A 19,543-nucleotide genomic window follows, 5' to 3' on the forward strand; every position below is an offset into this window, starting at 1 on the left:
CGTTTGCCGGCGACGGCTTTAAGACCGAGTGAGAAAAAGCGGAGCTGCAGTTAAAGAAAAGCGAGACGAGTATTGAAAGTTTGATTTTCAAGTTAAGGCTGAAATTTCAGCCGACAGTTTTCCTCCGCGTAAACTCTGACTCTCGACCGCATCACGTATTTAGATCGCGTGAATATTGAAGCTTCGAGGGAGCTGCAAAAGTGAAATCTTAATATTTCAGAGCGCACCGTGGACTGCAGAAAAACGAGGAAAGAATCTCCTTGAGCCGCCAGGATGGTGCAGGTAGGATATTTCAGGACAAGATTTCGGATTTTATGATCCATTCGCGTTTCCCTCGGTTTTGAGGAAAAGGCGGCGGCGCTTGTTTTTTTTTTTTTTTTTTTACTTCTAATCCTGCGAAATTTGCGAAACGTATATTTCTTTTTCAAAAAATGTATCAAAGAAAAGCGAGGAAACCTCTACGTCGGGTATAGAAAAATATCGCCTCTGCAATATTCCTCGGAAATTTATCCTTTCCCTATATTTTCCCGCCTCGATTCGTTGGCCGCGCGATTTGTCAAATCGAATTACGATACAGCCGTGAGAGAATTATTACAGTCCCGAGAGCTGTGCGCATGCAATACCAGTCGGCGGCACGCGATCATCAGAGAAAATGCTATCTGACCCCTCACCTCTGAATAAAATAACACCATTTTTAATAAAGCATACAGAGAGGATCTATACGGGGCAGCTGAAAACGGAAAATGCCGCGCAGAGCGTGCAGCGGCAGGAATTTGCGCTGAATAAAAGATCCCTTTTTGAATTCACGGCCGTGGAGGCTAGATTACGAGATGCTTCGAGCAAATCTTCCGGAGTGTATCGCGCGTATTGGTTAATTCATGGGCCCACTTTCCCCCTCCGTACTATAAGCAACGCCAGAAGAAAGAGGGAAACTGCCGAGAGTCCGTATAGTGTGCAAAAGAAAGAAAAAAGAAAAAAAAAAAAAGAAAGAAAGAAACCGAGTACTTACTTCGCAATCCCTTTTCCGATTCGGCATGCATATTTTTGCACCTTTATTTACATTGATGGTAGCGCGGTATCATTGTCATCGTTGATTCTCAGGAATAAAACTCGAGAGCCTTTTCCTCTTAATAGAGAAACTCCAGATTTACGATCGTGCATGAAATCGCGATGCAAAGTACAAGTCGTAACTCGGATGCTTTATACACGTATATAACGTGATAGGCGGATGATAGGGAAGAAAGGAACAGGACGTAATAACAAATGTCGTTAAGGACAGGTGCACACTGGCTATTCTATCGTGCAACCATTTGTCGTTTAAATATGTATATCTGCCTAGATTGCTGTGTTCAGCAACGGGATTTGGAAATTAGTTTATATCGGTATTGATACAATAAAACGTGGACGGCGTAACGACGAACGGAGATAAGGTAGAGTAATCGTTCCTTGTCTATGTTATAATCGAGGAGAGAGAATTAATTATTTATACACATGCGAGTGAAAAATTTCACGTGTCAAATCGACGAGCAACGTTTACCGTAAATGTATGATAAAACAAGCGACGGAATCGTCAATTTTTAATACCCCCAAAAGAGAGATCGATGTTTTGCCCATCTGCTCACGCACACGCGTGATGAGAGAGTGAGGGGGATAAATTCACTCGGCAATTAATAATAAATTTTGTTTGGCATCGATTAATCGCTGTCCACAATTTTAATGGTCTCTGAATTAATAATTTAAAAGCTGTAGCGCGGCGCGCGTTGCCTGTAAAATAATATATGACAAGGTTTAAACAAGGATTTGGCGATTTTGGAGGGAATCAGGGAGCCTTGACGAGTGATTGGGTTGTGTTTTCCCAGCCTTGTTTCCTCGCGATCATCGCCTGTGATCCTTCGTTGAAATTCGGAAGCTTTTTTTCCGCGCGGATATTAGCAACGTGTGTTGTATGAGTGAAAAATTTTCACAGTATATTGAATATAATCAAGGGGATGAAAACAATTGACGGGTAAATATAACGAGATGAAAAATACGCGTGTGTGTAGGTACAAGGTTGTTTGAAATTAGAGGGTAGGTATAGAAACTTTTTGCCTGCAGGTGGATAATTTGCAATCACCGTACACCGATGGAATTTTTTTCTTCCAGTGTAAAAAGAAAATAAGAAATTCAATACGCAATTGATTAACTCCGGATTTTCGGCTCGTATCAACGCAATCAGCTTTTACTGTATAAATAATGAAAATTGTTGTAATAATGACAGTAAATTTGGATGAAATAAGCCCGCGGTGATGTAACCAACGATAAAGAAAGCAATCGTAGAAATTTGCAGTCAGTATGTCGCGCTGGGGGAGGAAAATTGTTATTTTAAAACCGTGGATTCGTAACGGCCAAGGGAAGATATCGTTAATTCCAAATCACGTTTTCACAGACCAACTCGCTGGCTGCAGGTATACGATTCCGACTCAGAATCCCCTGTAAATTTGCATTCCTTTATAAATCCGTTTCTAAAATTCCTTCGGTTCTCTCGAAGCGCGTTAATTTTGTTCATTCGATTTCCTCCCTTCGTTCTTGTTCATTCGATTTTTTTTTTTTTTATCTTTTTTCAAGTCTATTCGATTCTCAACGTTGCGACGTGCTTCGCTACACGGTGGTGTAAAAAAAACGAATCAGATTTGTCGAGCAATGTTTCTGAAACAGTCCGACTTCTAACTCTGCAGCAAATCGTAGGCTTAATGTGCTTATGTACTGCAATTTGTACGAGTAAAGAGCTTGAGAAGAAAGAGCTTTTCATCGTAAGCGTATCGCGAAGCGCGATTCGATCGTTTTCACAAACCTGTAAGAAAGCTGCAGATCAGATCAAAATCTCGTATTTTCCCAGCTGCTTGCATCACACATCATGCGCACCTATCCCCTTGGCAGAAACCCTCAAAACCCCCATCTGATCGTAAAGCTCTGCGTGAATTTTGTGACAAATATTCACTCGGAGAGAAAACGTGTCTACCTACAGTTTAAACAGCGAAAAACAAAAAAAACAAAAAAAAAAGAGAAAAAATAACGGTCTTTCAAGGTCCCGTATTTGACAGGTAAAAATTTTTCACCGTCTATCGCAAATGTGAAAAATATTCCATACATACATAGAAGGTTGTCACCCGCCGTCGTACCGCCTTATTCTTGCCGGCTTGATGTAACGGTCGTACCACTAAACATTTTATCTTCGCCGGCATATGATAATAACAATATAGACTCACCTCTACGCGTGTATCCCGCAGTTTTTTCTCCCGAGGAAGAAAAAAATTGGTCCATATTTTTGATCGAGCTTCTTTTACGTTTCTACGTGTATAACCAGCTTGTCTTTACGTGTGAAGGTATGCCTGTGCGTACATGTGCGTAAGCGTATGTACGCGTACACGGTCGAGGGACGTTTCGCGTTTACCTCGTCTACTATCCACCGTTTGTTGGCATCTTCATATTTTATGAGCAGAAATTTTCCACATTGCTTTATTACCGCCCCACAGATGTTTCACTTCTCTTTTCACGACGGCAGCTTCGACTCCAATTGCATTGCATTACGAACCGTGTGTACTCGTCGTATATTCACGTGTACGTGCGACGGAACGCACAAAAGACGTCGCGTACCGAAAAATTCGATTTTTCACCGATCCCAGGAATCCGGAATACCGAATCAATGGAATCTGTTACACGGTGTAACAGAAGCCGAATATCGATGCTGCAAGCTCTAAATTCTCAATTTGAATTTAAATCGAATATCTCAATCATCCGTCGCTCGCGATCAAACGAAATATGGAACGGATTCCATTTTTGTTTCAATTACCGTAAAATTCGGCTGTTGGACAGCCACCCTCGCTTTTTTCTCAAAAATATTTTGCCACCTTAGCGACGAATGTCAGCGATATTTCCGCTTAGCCAGCTACCGCGCAACGCGGTTGGCGATTTGTGTACCGGCTATGCTTATACGGAGATGACGAAGACGACGACGATGACGATGATGATTATATCAGGAATTAGAGACTCACCGCACGCTCCTTGGTATTTGACTCTCGTGTTTTTCCTCCGATGGCAGCTTTCCTGACGAAGGTGGCAGTGATTCGAGTAGGTGACGTTGTCCGATCCGCAAACCGGTTGCTGGGTCGGCGGACAGTCGACCGGACACTGGCAAATCGCTCTCCCGTTCTCGGAAACAACGCAGGAAGCTCCCCAGGCGCAATATGTCTTTTCGCAGGGTTCTGAAAGCGAAAAATTGCGAGGAAATGGTTAAAGGAATGTTTATAACGCGAGGGAGAGTTCAAAGAGGATACTTCTCCGCGCTTGATTCACGATAGGAAGTGGATTTGTCGCTGGAGGGTGTTCGGCATTGTTTATCTTTACGGTGAATCTACACCCTGTATCCGGACTAGGTGAGGTACTTTATGCAACGACTGTCCGCGTCTGGCTTTAGAAGGCGCTATTTGTAACGGCCGGGCTTTTACGTTAAGGAGCTTTTGTCCCCTCCCGCGTATATTTAGGCACAGGGAGCTTTTCAGTTTCCCTCTCTGTATATCTCCGTGCCTCGGCTAATTCCTGCTATGCCGGAAGTCGCGTGATTCTGTTTTTCAAGCGTAGGCTTCCTCAGCGGCAAGGCAACCAAAGTTTCGAGGAGATGCTACGCCGGCTTAGACTTTTCGACCAAGCTTTTGCAGAGAATCCCGGACCTTCCGGGAATTTTAATGAAGCACAAAATACAACTTAACAACAACTCGAGGTACAATTATTACTTTGTTTTCCCGTTTTTTTTTTTTTAGCCTTATTGCGAAACGCTTTTTCCCCCTATCCGTTCAAAAGTCGAAGGGGATGACCGAGACTCGCGTTTCAAATCTTCCGGGAATCTATTCCCCCCTCTGTTGTTTCAGGCCAAGATACACGTCTTGAGGTGAAGCAGTGCCGAATCGAATTCCGAGACTTACACGTATCCGTGTAAACGGATTCCGACAAGATAAACACGCGTGCAGCCGTCAGAGACGCGTCGCGTGGATGAGATTAATTCTCGCCACCATCGCTGCATTAGGGCTAATTGTCGGGCGCAGGGTTTCGCAAATATTGGCTCGATCAGGGGCCCGAGAAAACGTGGAACTCGCTCGCAAATCCCACCTTTTGAATCTCCCCGTACGTACCGTGTTAATTTAATCACCGCGCCGTCACCCGAGGCCCGGCTAATTCCATCAAAGGTCAGAGAACGGAAAGGGCTTCTGACCGCTTCGACGAAATGATTTTACCCGGCTACCTTGCTCGAGGGTTGGGACGAGAAAACTCGGCGAGAGAGGGGTTCTTACCGGTGTTGGAAAGGCCCGAGAGAGGATCTTTTCCCCTGATTAGTCGCCGTTGTCCGTACAGACCGAGGCGATGCGAGAGCAAAGATGCGAGTCGGAGATTCTACCTCGTCGAAAAACGATTTCCCCTTTTCCGGTCAAACGGTTCGGTCGACGTTCCCGATGGTAGGAAAAAAACTCGTTAATTTCTTCGCCCAAATTTCCATGGCTGATTCTTTCACGGATTCATCAAACTTGCCATTATTTTTCTCAACGAATTCAACGTTTCCGATCTTACCGCGAGTCTCGAAAAGCTCGCACTGGTCACTTCGTTCATACGGTCCCCGCACTGAGAGAAATTTTTAGTTCCGGTTACCGCTCGGTCCTTAACTATTTTCATTTCTTACCACAATCGAAAAATATACTTCTGGGTAGAAAATGAAAATTAGTTTTCTAGCTGTTACCGGAAAGTCTAGTATCCGTTACTATTCTTTCTCACTACGATCACTGTTGCTATATTTTCTTGCGACTGTTGCGAAAATTTAACGCTTGCGCAACGATAAATCGACGTTAAAGCCTTATTCAACTAGAAAAGTAAAGTAAACCTCAGAAACTGATTTTGCGTTGCAATTACCAAAAGAGGATCGACGATAGCGCAAAATGTTTACGCGTACCTCGTTTTTCGTAATTCCAACAATATTCAAACGGGTTTCTTAACGATACCTGTTTTACTCAATTTTTCAACTTACTATAACAAATGAAATGTTTCTCAGTGCGTGTCGAACCCTGGAGAGATCGATTTTTCATGCGAAGGGTGCAGCAGGCGGGCCGGTTAAAGCGGCGAATAAAAAAAGCAGCACTACGTTCGAGAGTCGCCCGCTAATCCTTCCACGAGCAGTCATTAATATAGCCGACGAGTTGATCCCGCAAAAAATCTCTCCTGTCTCAGGTTTAGCCAATCGCGAATCCCGCGGCTCCGCCATCTTTCGAGTCACCTTTGGTTCCATCGAGCGGTCCGCAACAAAGGAAATGCCTTGCAAGTCACGCCTCGCAAGTTATAATGGCAACTGAGACAGGCATATATATATATGTATATGTATATATATATATGTATATATATCCACAACAAGCCACTGTAGTGAATCAGTAATCGTGGAAGTCGACAAGCTTTTTACACCGAAAATGCAGGGTTGATTAGAGAGCGCGTTAACGCCCGTGAAAAGTCACAGTTTTGTCGGCAAGTCGCGTGGCCTGAAAGAAGCCGACAAAGAGAATGAAGAAAAAAAAAAAAAAACATTAAGAATTCGAAAAATTGTAAAAGTAAATCAGGCCGCAGCGGCAGGATATCGACCCGTAACTTACCCAGGCAAGATCCTTCGCTCCGCTCTAATCATCGACTGGTTACCTCGCAATCTATTTCACCGATCTAATCAGCGACTTTCATAAATCACCCCCACGTTTCGTGTTCCAACTTTCCTCGTTGCTCGTCGAATAATAATTGCCCCGGGAAAAATACATGCCGTGTACTAGTAGTAGTGTGATATATTACACACGTGTCTTTTTACCTCTGTAACAATTATATCGCGTATGTAAGCGTAATTTTATTCTCGTGAATGGAAGGAATTCACTTATACGGGGTGATTCGAGCCGCCTATTGTTGCAGACGTGCCCTCGCAGTCCGAATGCGGTGCGCGCTTAGCTTCTTAGAGAATATACATGCAAATCGATCGGTACAGGTGAACGTAAGTTGTGTAAGCCTTTCGATACGAGATACATTAGTTCCTTCTTTCTATCTGTTTCTTGTTTTTCCGTGTAAAAAATAGTATCGCCCTTCCGTCGAGACGGGGGAGAAATGGATATTACGGGGGTGGAAAGATAATGCGCGCTGCGTGCCAAGTGGAGTGATATTACCCAGGCGTATAATATTATTTCACCAATCGAACTCGACTCATTTGCAACTTATTCATGACTCCGAATTCAGAGACGATAATGATCGATAGTGTATGTAGCGCGACGAATCCGAATTTCTCTTTCAGCTTTGAGCATAAAATTTCCTCGCTTCGATCGCAGATCGAGATTGTAATGAATATTCGGTTAAATAGAACCTTGAATTTCAATTCAGGCTTGTAATATGAGGGTCGAAAAATTATACCCTCAGATATTATATATTCGATAAGACGGTCGAATATCAACCCGGTACTTCTCAATGGCAGACATATGAATTATTCACTGTTAGGATAATACACGTTACCCGGGATATCCAACTAACTGTGTTATAGTTAGAGGCATCCTTGCAGGTTAAGGGCTTACCTACGGATTAGATTGATAATTAGTGGGGAAGGGCAAATTGCAGACGGTCTGTTGTTGAGAAATATTGACGCGGGGATGAAATGCGTGTTGTACACGCAGACACGCGGATCAAGTCGCACATTCGCAGGTATATAATAATACACAACGTATCTGGGAGTCGTTAATCCACGTTGAAAAAATTGTCGACTCACTTTCGAAAATTGAATTACACGTGTAACCTGAAATTTTCTTCTCACCCGTCAATTATCGTCCGTATAACTGTATTAAATTATTATGCGTTAAAATTCTTTTCAGGAAAATATCCACGTTGGAATGTCAATTATTTCAGTGGTTTCTGTGATTTAAGGCACGTCGCAAAAATTTCAGGGACTGTATATCGCCCGAATATTGGCTCTCCAATTATAATTTAAGGATCCTGAAGGAATTCAGAAGCGCGCTATATACTTCGCGAATATCATAGAGTTCCACGGTTGAAATTATAATCACTCTATGTACAGTAGTTATATTCTGCTGTCAATCTTTTATAAATTTCTTTATAAATTTAAAAAACCGAATAGTAAATAAGATTCTTGCATTATTTATTTTTCTCCACTGCATCCGGTAAAAGTCTGCATCGAGTTGCAGGGGTCAAAGTTCTCAGCGAAGCTGAAATTCTGGCTGGCTGCAGGTGCATTTACTCCCCGGGTCGTAATATGCTTGTGGCGTGACCTCAGGTTGGTATCGACAAGGCGCCATTTAACGCTTGGTAAGTGCAAAATTTCCTCACGTCAAGAGGGCTGCTACAATTTTCGCTGAGGGGCCTCGGCCCGAGGAAGAAATGGAATAAGAAGAAGAAGAAGAAGAAGCCAAGGATTTGTGTAAAAATGTTGTCGAAAATTCGAAAACTAATGGTAGTTTAACAGAGCACGAGAAGAGAAACAAAGAAAGTAATGTAACAATTAAGATATATCGTGGAAATTGCACGAGTGTAAAGGACAAAAAATAAATCAATAACTAGCGAGAGATGGAACGACACTCGGAAGATATCTTTTGATAGAACAAAAAGCGAAACGAAACGTTAAAAGTCATAGGAAATTAAACACCTGACGTGAACACAACCACTCAAGCCACTCTCCCCACTCCTCTTCGATAGAGAAAGAGAGTTAGGGAGAGAGAGAGAGAGAGAGAGAGAGAGAGAAAAATTGAGGGAGGGAGGTTCGACGACTTTCAGGGAAAAGAGAGGTCGAATCACTTTTCGCGTCCATTAAAGAGACGCTTTCCACGTCATTTTACGGCCGGGGTGCGAAGCAGGATCGCGTACGTCGGGATTTGAGGTAAAAAAAATATGGGTACCTATCCTGAGCTTAAAAGCGGTGGCATGTTGCTGTCGAAGCTTGGTATAATTGTTATGACCGAAGAAGCGAGCGGCGATGACAGACACCGAAAGTCCATCGATGTGTCTTTAGCTTTTCATCCCCAAAGAACAGAGCGGTATTTCGGTATTTTTGCCTACGATCACTTCGTCCTCTCAGCTTTAAACAATTTCTAAGTAATTCTTTTTCTCCAATAACGCGCAGGCGCGCAGTCTCGGATGGATTAATTCTCCCGGATTGGATCAACTTTTTACCAAACTTATGCCGCGGCTAGCTTTGGGGCCAAGTGACGTGGGTCAAGCAGACAAAGCCAAGGGTGTCACTAGAGACTGTGTCTATCCGCACGGTATCCAGCGTTAATTTTAAGCCCTGCTGTCGCGTTTTTCGCATTCGCCAAAAACAGTGCCAAAATATGTCTAGTATGTCTGTGCCATGTGGCGGACGAGAGGTTCGCCTTTTTGCCGATTTCGTATATTCGACCAGCTCGTCCCTCTCCACCATTCGTCCGGACTGTGCACTCCATTTGAGGAACGGCTCGATGGATGCTCGGCGTATTAGTCGGTCTGGGCCCGTCTTCTTCTCTGGGTTAAGAAATGTTTACTCCTCGGCAAGTCCGCTGCTGGAAGAAGACCGAGGAGGAGAAAAGGCGGGGTGTTGGAACGGTGAGAGATGAGGCAGACAGCGGACGATCAGGGCTTATGATTATGTTAACGAGGTTGTTATAGGGGGTTGGGCGGCCCGGAGAAGGCGCGTCGCTCTCGTTCGTTGCGTCAAATTCTCGTTCACCCTTCTTACGTCCTACACCCTCGTAGCACCGGGTCTATCGGCCATCCGTCATGATCGGTCTTGTCTGACGGCAACGGGCCACGGCTATTCTTTGTTCGGAGAAGTAGGGTGAATGCGAAAATAAAATCAAATAGAGGAGAAGTAGCATCGAGGTGCCAATTTTTTACGCTTGTGACCTCGCAAAATTTTATCACCCGACCAGGTACTTCTAGAGTGGAATACACACCGGTTTGACGGACGGTTAACCGAGTCAACCACGTCACGGTGAATTCGACGACGTGGTTCGAAGCTTGGTTATGCTCGATTAGCAAGTGGGATTCCGTCGATCCTCGCGATCCACTCGACCTTTCCAAAATTCAAAGTATCTCAACCGAGTGAATCGCGTCAAATTCCACTTCCAAAATATCGATGAAACTTATTCACCAGAGATCACGATAAGCTGCTCTGACAACTGACAATTGAGATCGAGACCGGAACTGTAGGACTGATCATCGGCTGCGTTGAGACGAGCTGAAACAACTGACTAATATTTCAAGCGGAGAGACGGTGCATGTAACCGTAAATACAATTACCCGACAGTGAACGATCGATCCGTGCGTACAACCTTCTGCGCGATTACTCTTGCGGAATCTGGCTTCTTAGGTTACTGACTGATGCAGGAGTGAAATTAATTTCTGGAAGAGGCGGCTGCGCGTTACTGTTGCTAGGTGCGTATGTACGTACCTTCCAAGTGCACGTTACTAGCCGGAGAAACCCTAGACCCATTTTGAGCGTAGTAAGATGAACTTACAACGTATCCAAACCGCCTGCCAACGTACGGCGTTATACGAGCAACTCGGCTGTAACCATGGAACATAACGAGTCCAACAAGGCTGGAGACGCGTACGTTCGGAGCATTACACGTGTGCCATATAGTCGTTTTCTCACTCTCTCGGTCTTTGCCGACCCCGGTGAGTGGCTGAGGGTCTAATTAAGTGCTATGTGAAATAATTACGTTCACTCAGAGCTCCGCAGTTCGCTGAAACCGGGACATCTATAGCTTTGCCCCGGGCACGTTACCGCCTACGCCCCGTCTTATCCCTACGCATATCCTTTAAAATCGTCATTTCCATCCAGGCTCGAGGCTGGACAATGGCTTCCCGGCGGTTAAAACTAGTGCTTTGTGTTAACGCGCAAGGTCTGAGTTGCAGGTTCTTCTTGAAGGCGGTAGAGAAGACCATAATACCGTGTAGCTGTTCTAGGACCCAGAAGTTAGAATCACTTCACAGAGCGTTAGCTTCTTTTCCCTTACTAGGTACACGTAGTACTAAAGAGCAAATCAAAATGGCTTGAATCAGCCAACTTCAGACTACCGTGGATCGTTGTAAATGTTAAAAAAGAGTTTCGGACACTGTGCGGTTGACGTACTTTTTCCTCTGTCGCTACGGACGCACTATACAAAGGTAAAAACGAACTGGAATCGCAGTGTTGGGCAAGTATGGGATAGGGGTGTAGCTCGTTCGTAGTTGACCGTGAGAAAACTGTATCAACCATTCACCGTGGACTGTCTGTTTGACCACCACGGTTCTTGCCAAGGTGTAACATTCGTCAAATTGAGCAAGAAGTGAAACAGGAATTGTTGAAGCGGCCGACGTCGTGGGCGAATGGAGTATCTTACTAGATATATCTCCTCGATCCTCTACGCCCCTTTCTCTGTTGGCTTCAAGTTTGACTACGGCATTAAGTACCGGAATTAATAATCGACTGGTATCTGTTTCTCGAGTGTCGCGCTATCGGTGAAACCATCGGGTGGATAAACGTTCAAATTATTCCCCAAATCCCGGCGTGTAATATTAAACAAACATATTTTCCACCCTCTACCTCTCTTTGATCGGTTGCTATCCGATCCTAAATCCTTTGACAAAGGGGACATTCAATAAAATTCGGATCCCGGAACTAATCGGTTTTCGAAGCAATAAAGCAGTTCCGATCGCGATTGGAAATTATGAAACCTCCGTCCTTTTTCCATACGCCTATACATGTGCGTTGCGGTATTTTTCGCGCTCGTTTTCGGTCAGATCAAAATCGGTCGTCACGATCGATGCACACGTTCCCGGAAGAATATCTTGCAGATATATATAAACTGTCGCCGCGCGGTGAAAACGACAAAATAAAAGGGACGGGGTCGACTCGTCGGACGACAACATCGCCGATTGAAATTGTTGTAATCCGATTTGTCGGCAATTTATTTGTGTTAGTCGCCACCTGACCGCGTCCCGTCCGTCCATAGACCTCGGCTTCGATACTGGCTTACGTACACCGAATCGACTGTATTTGCACTGGCGGGAACCGGAGGGTAGCCGCTAAATCTGAACCGAGAGGGGAACGAGAGGAGGAGAAATAGAAAGGGAACCCCGGAGAGAGAGAACATCGAGAAGTCGAACAGAGTTTGATGGGGTGAGAAATCGGAGGATATAGGGGCGCTCGGATAAAACTTAATTAGCAACAATCCGGCTGTCGAATGAATCGGATATGCGACACCTGCCCCTCACAATCCAGAGACTGGATCCAGGTGAGTGCTATATCTATTCTGGGATTCGATCGGCACATTAATAAGTCCGAGTGCATAATTAATCGGGGAAAGGTCAGTCTGCGGCTAAGTTCACCCTGTTCGGTTGAAACGCGTCTAATAATGAGAGTCAATGCGAAACGGCCGCAGACTATATTCTCCGAACGCAACGTGAGGGTTCTGCTTTTGAGGTAAATATTCAAGAGCTATGACATCTGAAAACCACCCATAATGCTAGCCTCGAGAAAAACAGAGTTTCGAACTTCCGTGAAACCTTCAACCACAATACGCGGCTAACAAAGAGAGGTATAAAGTGCCTTTCGCAATCCTTCCAATAACTAATCACGATAGGTGTATAATTTGCGCTTAAGCTAATTAGTTCCCAGGAGGGCGATCGATGAACGTCGTCTATACGTGTTATCCGCACGGCAACGTTTCCACCTGGATGCAGGTGACATATTTACGCGCGGTGAGTGTGCCCCGTGATGCCATGACACAAATTCACCGACGAGGAACTGAGACCGTTGAACAAAAGCTCGTGATCAAGTGGTTCCCATCGGCTCTTTGGGAGTCGGAGCTGAATCGAAACGAACAAGAAGCGAGAAGGGGCGCTGGGACAGTGACGAAGGCATCGAAACTATCGTCGACAGGATATACGTTGCCTCTGACCGACCCCGAGTTAACTCGAGCGAGAAGTGAATGATGGGCGAAATAGCGGAGAACCATTGCGGGGGTGTGCGTGATATGGCCGAGCAGCCAGGTAGGTACAGAGAACTCGATCGCCCTCGCGCCCCGTTACCACTCGACATGAATACCATCTCGCGTGGCTAGGTACGGGAATCCACTACTAATCAGGCCGTTTCCACTTAATTTGCCTGGGTAATTAACCGTCTCACTTGGCTAGGCTGTATCTAAACCATTCCAAAGCCGGAGCAGCACTCTATAATGCACGCAGGGCTGGAAGCTTGCGGCTTCGGTGTAGACCAAGCCATTGTGCGATCAGCCTGCAGACCCGCATGGATTCCTTCCGAGGAGTCTTAAGCACTTCGCCACTATCGTCCCACCCACGTGTCCAAACACATCTTACACCGCCCTCCGAGTTTACCCCGGATCGTAGAACTTTGATGGTCCATTATACTCGAATCGTTTGAAATCGGTTAATTATAGAGTGTCGTTTAATGTTTTGTCAGTTGAAATTGATTTTATACTCTGCAACGGTGTGGGATGGAACCTTTTGACCTTTTTTCATCTACGAATGGTATCAGAGCCAACAGGAAACACTTGACAGTGGAGAATCAGTACCGCGAAAGGTAATGCGAATGTTTTATACCTGCATCGTGATTTTCAGGGGACACTTTTACCGGGGAAAATTTCATCCCCTGCGTTGCGCAACACGAGCTGAGAGCGGTTGATTGATCAGTTTCACAGTGATCGATTACAGACGAGGGTAGGTATAGGCGTACGGCGTGGAGGTCGAACCGGCTATCACTTCGTGACAATGGAATATCGACACTGGAAAGTGATGCGAACACTATGATGTAGGGAAGCGGGGTTGAAACGCGCTCGATATTTCTATTTTAATTAACGAGCTGCCGTCGCTCCTTACCCTGATCCTGAAATTATGCAATAGCTGGGAATTTGCGCCCAGGAAAGACAGTAGTTTTTATGTCAGGATTGCCGGTATCCAGAAAATCGCGACAGTGAGCGAACGATGCCCTGTTTTTTTAATATCGCACCGCGTTCGACACGCGGTATTTTTTATTCAGTGGTCAAGTGGCCAGATATTCATACTTCATTAAGGCTTTACTCACGCCGATGAACCTTACGAAAAACCTTTCCTTGCCAATACATATTTTAAAGGTCAAGTTGCCGAATTACCATTAATAGTCGATTGAATATTTTAAGGAGCAGAAGGATGACAACAACAATTAGGATTCAGATTGGTCTCTAAGGTACGTTCAATTTCGAGTCTATACCTCTCAGATTCTGAGTGGTATGGATACGTCGACTGGTTTCTTTGATCCCATTTTTTCCCCATTCACTGGTAGGTATAATAATACACGCGCGCAAAAAAGGCTGGCCGACGGTGAAATCTTGAGTGCAGATGAATTGGGCTTGAGTGGCTTGCCAAAAAGAAAACTCGATTACAACACCGGGGAAAGAAACGTGGCCCGGTAGCGATATTGCGCGGAAATGTTTCGTCGCATCTCTGCAGGACTCAATAATTGAAACGGAGAATTGGAAAGAGAGTAAGTACAGGTTTCCAGGTGCCGGGATGGAATGCAAATTGAATTATGATTTTGAAAAGTTGGTCGAACAAATATCGTTGGCGAAAAGTTATTCATTTAAGTTTCGACGATATTCGTTACCCGTGTATACGTTCCATTTATTACGCGTTTGTTCCATCTCGTCTTCACAGAAGTCCAAAACTTGGAAAAGAATCTGAAAATCGGTTACGCAACTTGGTCCGCGTATTGAAATTCATGTATTCGAAACTTGATCTCGTCGGTTTCGAACGGGTGGAATTTCAGGAGTGACTTTGTGCAGTTGCAGAAGTTTCCTTCGGAGACTTTCATCGAGGGCATCTGCACAGCGCTGTGGTAAACTTTCATCGCTCTCTATCTTCCAGGCTTCCGTGCCTGTCCGACAAATTCCATGAAAGCTCATCTCCGTCAGCGTTGACAAAGCGCACGGCCAGCCGAAGACTGGGCAAAGTTTTAACAGCCCAAGACACAAGAGTCACAGCTGTCGCTCTGCGAAATCGACAAATTGACACGACCTCGGATGACGACAGAGTGACGAATGGTTGGCAATTAGCTTTCCAACCAGACCATGTCAGAACGGCTAGGTGGAATTTAGAACGGAAGTGAAAACCGCGGCCGTCGTTTCGTCGGGCGGCAAAACAATTATCGTCAGGGGAAATTTTCATTGTAAGAAGGTGAACTTGAATGCAGATACAGAAAGCTGCATTCCACTTGCGGAATACCCTGCCACTGCACTTCTCCCAGCAGCACTCGCCTCGGCCAAGTTTCATTGTTTCATAATTAGTCCTCGACTTGGCTCCTTGTTAGCGTAAGGCTGATCGCTGAGTATATAATTACCAGCGCTGTTGTTTGCCTAGAAATTCCAATTTCTTAGCTCGAGAACTCGGCTCTCTGGTTCGCTGTTCGTTTTATATCACGTAGGTAAACAAGAACTCTGTTCCAAGTCCCATTTCCTCAGTTCTGATTAGATCTCAGGTCCGTGAAATTTGATGCGTACTTGCACAATACATGATCTTAATTTATTTCTTCGTTTTCACGATCACTGAACTACTCAGTAATTAAAAGCCATGCAGATCATCGTCGCTTCCGCTTCTAATTGGACTTCGAATTATATTCCCGCAATGAAACACCGTAATATTACGTGAGGTGTCCGTGATAAAGGAACAACGCATCTCACGTCAACCTTACGGCAAATGAAATACGTGACGTATTCCGCATGCGGATTCTTTTATGTAAGGTGCGATGGATCGGCCGGTGCTGCTCGCATACGTCACGTCCAAATTTCTCCGTTCTTGTGTTCGTTTCCAGCGGAACATGATGGCCACTCGTAAAGGACGATCTTACCTCCAATTTTTCCCAGGACCCTTGTCCCCTTCAGCTATGGAAATACGAAATTCTTCAGATTATTCTTTCCACCTACAGGAAAATCGAATCCCGAGTGCGCAGTTTCTTATGATTTACGCTACTTTTCTTGCGATTTTCATGCCACTTAGCTCGATCCTATGTTCCATTTGTGCGAGGTGTGTAGATATGCGCGGAACGGGGGCGAAACTTAGCTCGGAGTCCGAATATATCATTCACGGTGAAATATTCTCCCAAGAAATATTGGCTGATGGCGATTCCGTTAGCTTGAAGGCCTACTTACGAAATCGTCTTACGATTTTACGGATGTTAGTTTGGACTTGAGTTTGCATCTGGGAGAACGCCGAGAGCTTTCCAAATTCGAAGTCTTGTGGATACCAAGCTTCGGAATCGATTAGAAGCTGAGTATTCTATATCGCGGAAAAATATTCTGGTAAACTACGAGCGCGAAAATCAAAAGATTTGAATTTTTTATAGATATAAATTTTCAACGGAACCAACGCTACATTGCGCAATTTATTTCTGGATCCCCAGGTGAAATTTAACATCAAAATTCATATAATTTACATATCGTTGAATAATATTTTCAAACATTGTATTTTAAACCGAGTCCATATGCTAATCGCGGCATCGTACAGTATTGACTTGTCAATTATTGATGAAATCACGCTGACGATTCTCACGGTTTGCTGCAGGCGCATACGCGTGTGTGCGATATTGAAAAATCTGATTCCATTTCGACCAACGTGCCGCAGCGGGCCAGCTTCAATAAACCAATAAATAACAACAATCATTCGGGGGGAAAATAGAAGAGAACAACCAAAAATTGCAACCCTATGTATAATATATAATATATACCGAAAAAACCGATCTATCCGAATATAAAATCAACCTGTCCATGCAACGACCTTTTATTTGTAGCGAGTAAATATTCATCTCAATTTCCAATAAAAAAAAAATCAAAAATTCATACGCAAAGTGCCACAGGGAAGGGCGTTTCGAACCGATACAAAAGTACAAGTCGCGGAACATTGAACGTCAATATCGCCGCAACTATGGACCAGAGGTCGATATCATTCTAGGGTATCTTTTCACTCGGTTTTTATCCACCATCCAGGGCAGCTGCTGGACCAGAGGCAGGCTCGCTGCCCAGAGTGTAAGATAAAGACCGACCTCCTCGCAGCCTCTTTTTCACTCCTCTTAACGATCAGCGTCGAATCGTAACGCCCGTTTCTCACCCTCCCATCAACGCGTGAAGAGCCGGGATACAGAAAGTGGTTTTTAGAACAGATTGGCAGCAAACTTCTCGTGAGATGTTCGAAATTTTTCAGTTGCAAATAAATTCCTGACCGACGACAAGTATTCCTTTCACCGAATTCCAGAGTTAAAAAATAGGGAGCAGGTGTCGTCCCTGCGGGGACAGTGCCGTACGAGTTGGACTGTCAAAGGGTTGATGCGGGCCTTCATTGTTCGCCGGGGCGTGAGACGAAGGGACCAATGGGAGAGCGAGGAGAAGGTCGAGAAGGTCAGATGGTCGAAGGCTGGGTGGTGGCGAGACTCGTGGCATGGCCTTGAGGCAAATGAAACTGACCGGTGAAAAAAGTCATGTTTGGCTTGTTCCATTCTGGTCCAATTCGATTTGGTCGAAAGATCAGAAGGAGGGATGAATGGGATGGGGGGGAAGGGTTCGCCCACTCTCGGAGGCTCGAGAAAGACTGGACTTGTCAAACGGACAAATACGTCCGACTTTCTCGAGGAGAAGGATAAGGAGAAAGAGGACGAAAAACACGCGCACGCATTACACACCGAGAGACACGCGTCTTACGCTTACGTCTCTCGCCGTCTTCAGGGGCTTGCGAGAAGATGGCTGATAACCGTTCCGAAATGGGTTTTTCCCTCCCCTCCTCCACCTCCCCCTCCTCCTTTGGCCTGGAAGTCAATTCTTTTCTTCTTATCTATCCCTGCCCAGTAACAAATGACGCCGGCAACGAGGTGTTCCACCACTTCGATGCTAGTTCGTATTCCGGGTTGTACGGAGGGGCGGTTTTTCCCTTTTCGACCTCCTCCACTTCCTCGGCGGCCTGTTTCAAGAGCTATTATTCGCCCGCCAGATGATGCGGTGCCATTTCCACCGTAAAACGATACCGCCAATCATCTCCGACGTCTTTCGACTTCGGTAAGCTCTCGGATAAATCTCATCGTCATGTTTAGTCAAGAGAACTAAGAACGAACATTTCCAACATCCGTACGACAGCTGGTTCGAACAGCAGAGGCGGAGAACAGAAGGATGAAAAAGCACACGTCCTAAGGATTCCTCTTTTACCCCATAAGTTCAGTCGACTGATCCCCCCCCCATATATGGTATAACGTATATCTACGAAACCTTTATCCGTTCGGTGGCAGAAAAAAAAAATCGTTTTCGGACTTGGAAGGACGCTTATGAAGCATTGTGGGCTATTAGCGTTTCAGAGGGAGCAAGAAGGGGCAGCTTAAGGTGGCAGAGAGCGATGGGGAAAAACGAAGACAAGGTAAGAAACCCAGGCAGCTTCTCCTGCCAGGTCGTTGAAGTAACGACGCGGTGCGGGTACAGGATTTTGGAATCCGTCTGGCCGTGGCAGAACATCGGGAGTAATGCTCCCAAATAATCATTCAATTATCACGTCAGCTAGCCAGATACTCGCCATGTCGGATCAGCGAGATAAGGCTCGTGCATAAATTCATAAATACATCATTTATGAGGCTGTCCTCCTTGTAACGGGAAGACACGATTCACCCTCTCCTGGCGATAGTCGCTCTTCCTCCTTCACTTGACTGATTTCACTGACAGGTCCGGGCCTCGATCCGTGGCTGCAACCCCGAGTTCAGCGTGCCCTCGGTTTCTGCTTCGGATATCTCGCGGTTAACGTATTGGCTGATGGAATTGTCTCCCCGGCGTTCGATTCTTCTCTGTTCTATATCCCGGTGGTTTATCGACTCATTGTCAAATGAAGAAACACCGACGTGGACGTCTTTACAGAAGCTCGCTATTCGCCACGATAAGAGACTTTTATACATGACCGAGGAATCAGGTCACTGATCGCTGAATTAATGACCGAATATCATTCCAAAGTAGAAATCATGAGTGAAAAAAAGGAACGAGTCTCGCGAAAGTTTCGTGTAAAGTATGTTCAATGAAAAGAACATGGATCTTCAAGATATCGGTGCAACGTTTATCACTCCTGATACAAGGATCACGGATCACGTTCAGATCTTATGCTTGTAACATCGGTAGCTAGTCCACATGATATTTTGTATACCGATATCGAGAATTGAGATGGAGAAGGGTGCCAGTCAGAGTCGGGTTCGAGAGGCTCTTCAGGTTTGATTCTGTAGGATGTGTTTCGCCTTGTAAGATTGCCGGGAGGATAAGCGGCGTAAAATATCTATCGGGATACAATAACGGACATATCCGGCTCTCTGGGGAGGCTTAAGAGAACCGCTTGTACCGTTTATGGCACTCAGACGGTGCTTTGCGGCCGAGTGAAGCGCGGGGGACTTATTATTGGTGATATTGTCGAAGGTTATATATCCACATATATTATTTATACACGGATCGACGTTGTACAGACGCCTGGAACTAGT

At 45.1% G+C, this 19,543-nt stretch overlaps 1 protein-coding gene across 9 annotated transcripts in view; it reads right to left on the reverse strand.

Moving 5' to 3' along the window:
- The window catches only part of LOC124216367 (agrin), a 319,987-nt gene that overhangs the window by 75,086 nt on the left and 225,358 nt on the right, over positions 1 to 19,543 (reverse strand). For all 9 annotated transcript variants that reach the window (XM_069135298.1, XM_069135297.1, XM_069135295.1 and 6 more), the window contains one exon: positions 4,032 to 4,241. In XM_069135298.1, coding sequence (XP_068991399.1) covers positions 4,032 to 4,241 — 210 coding nt within the window. The remainder of the gene's footprint in view (positions 1 to 4,031; positions 4,242 to 19,543) is intronic.

Source organism: Neodiprion pinetum, chromosome 4 (genome assembly GCF_021155775.2).
Source record: "Neodiprion pinetum isolate iyNeoPine1 chromosome 4, iyNeoPine1.2, whole genome shotgun sequence".
Classification (NCBI taxonomy): domain Eukaryota; kingdom Metazoa; phylum Arthropoda; class Insecta; order Hymenoptera; family Diprionidae; genus Neodiprion; species Neodiprion pinetum.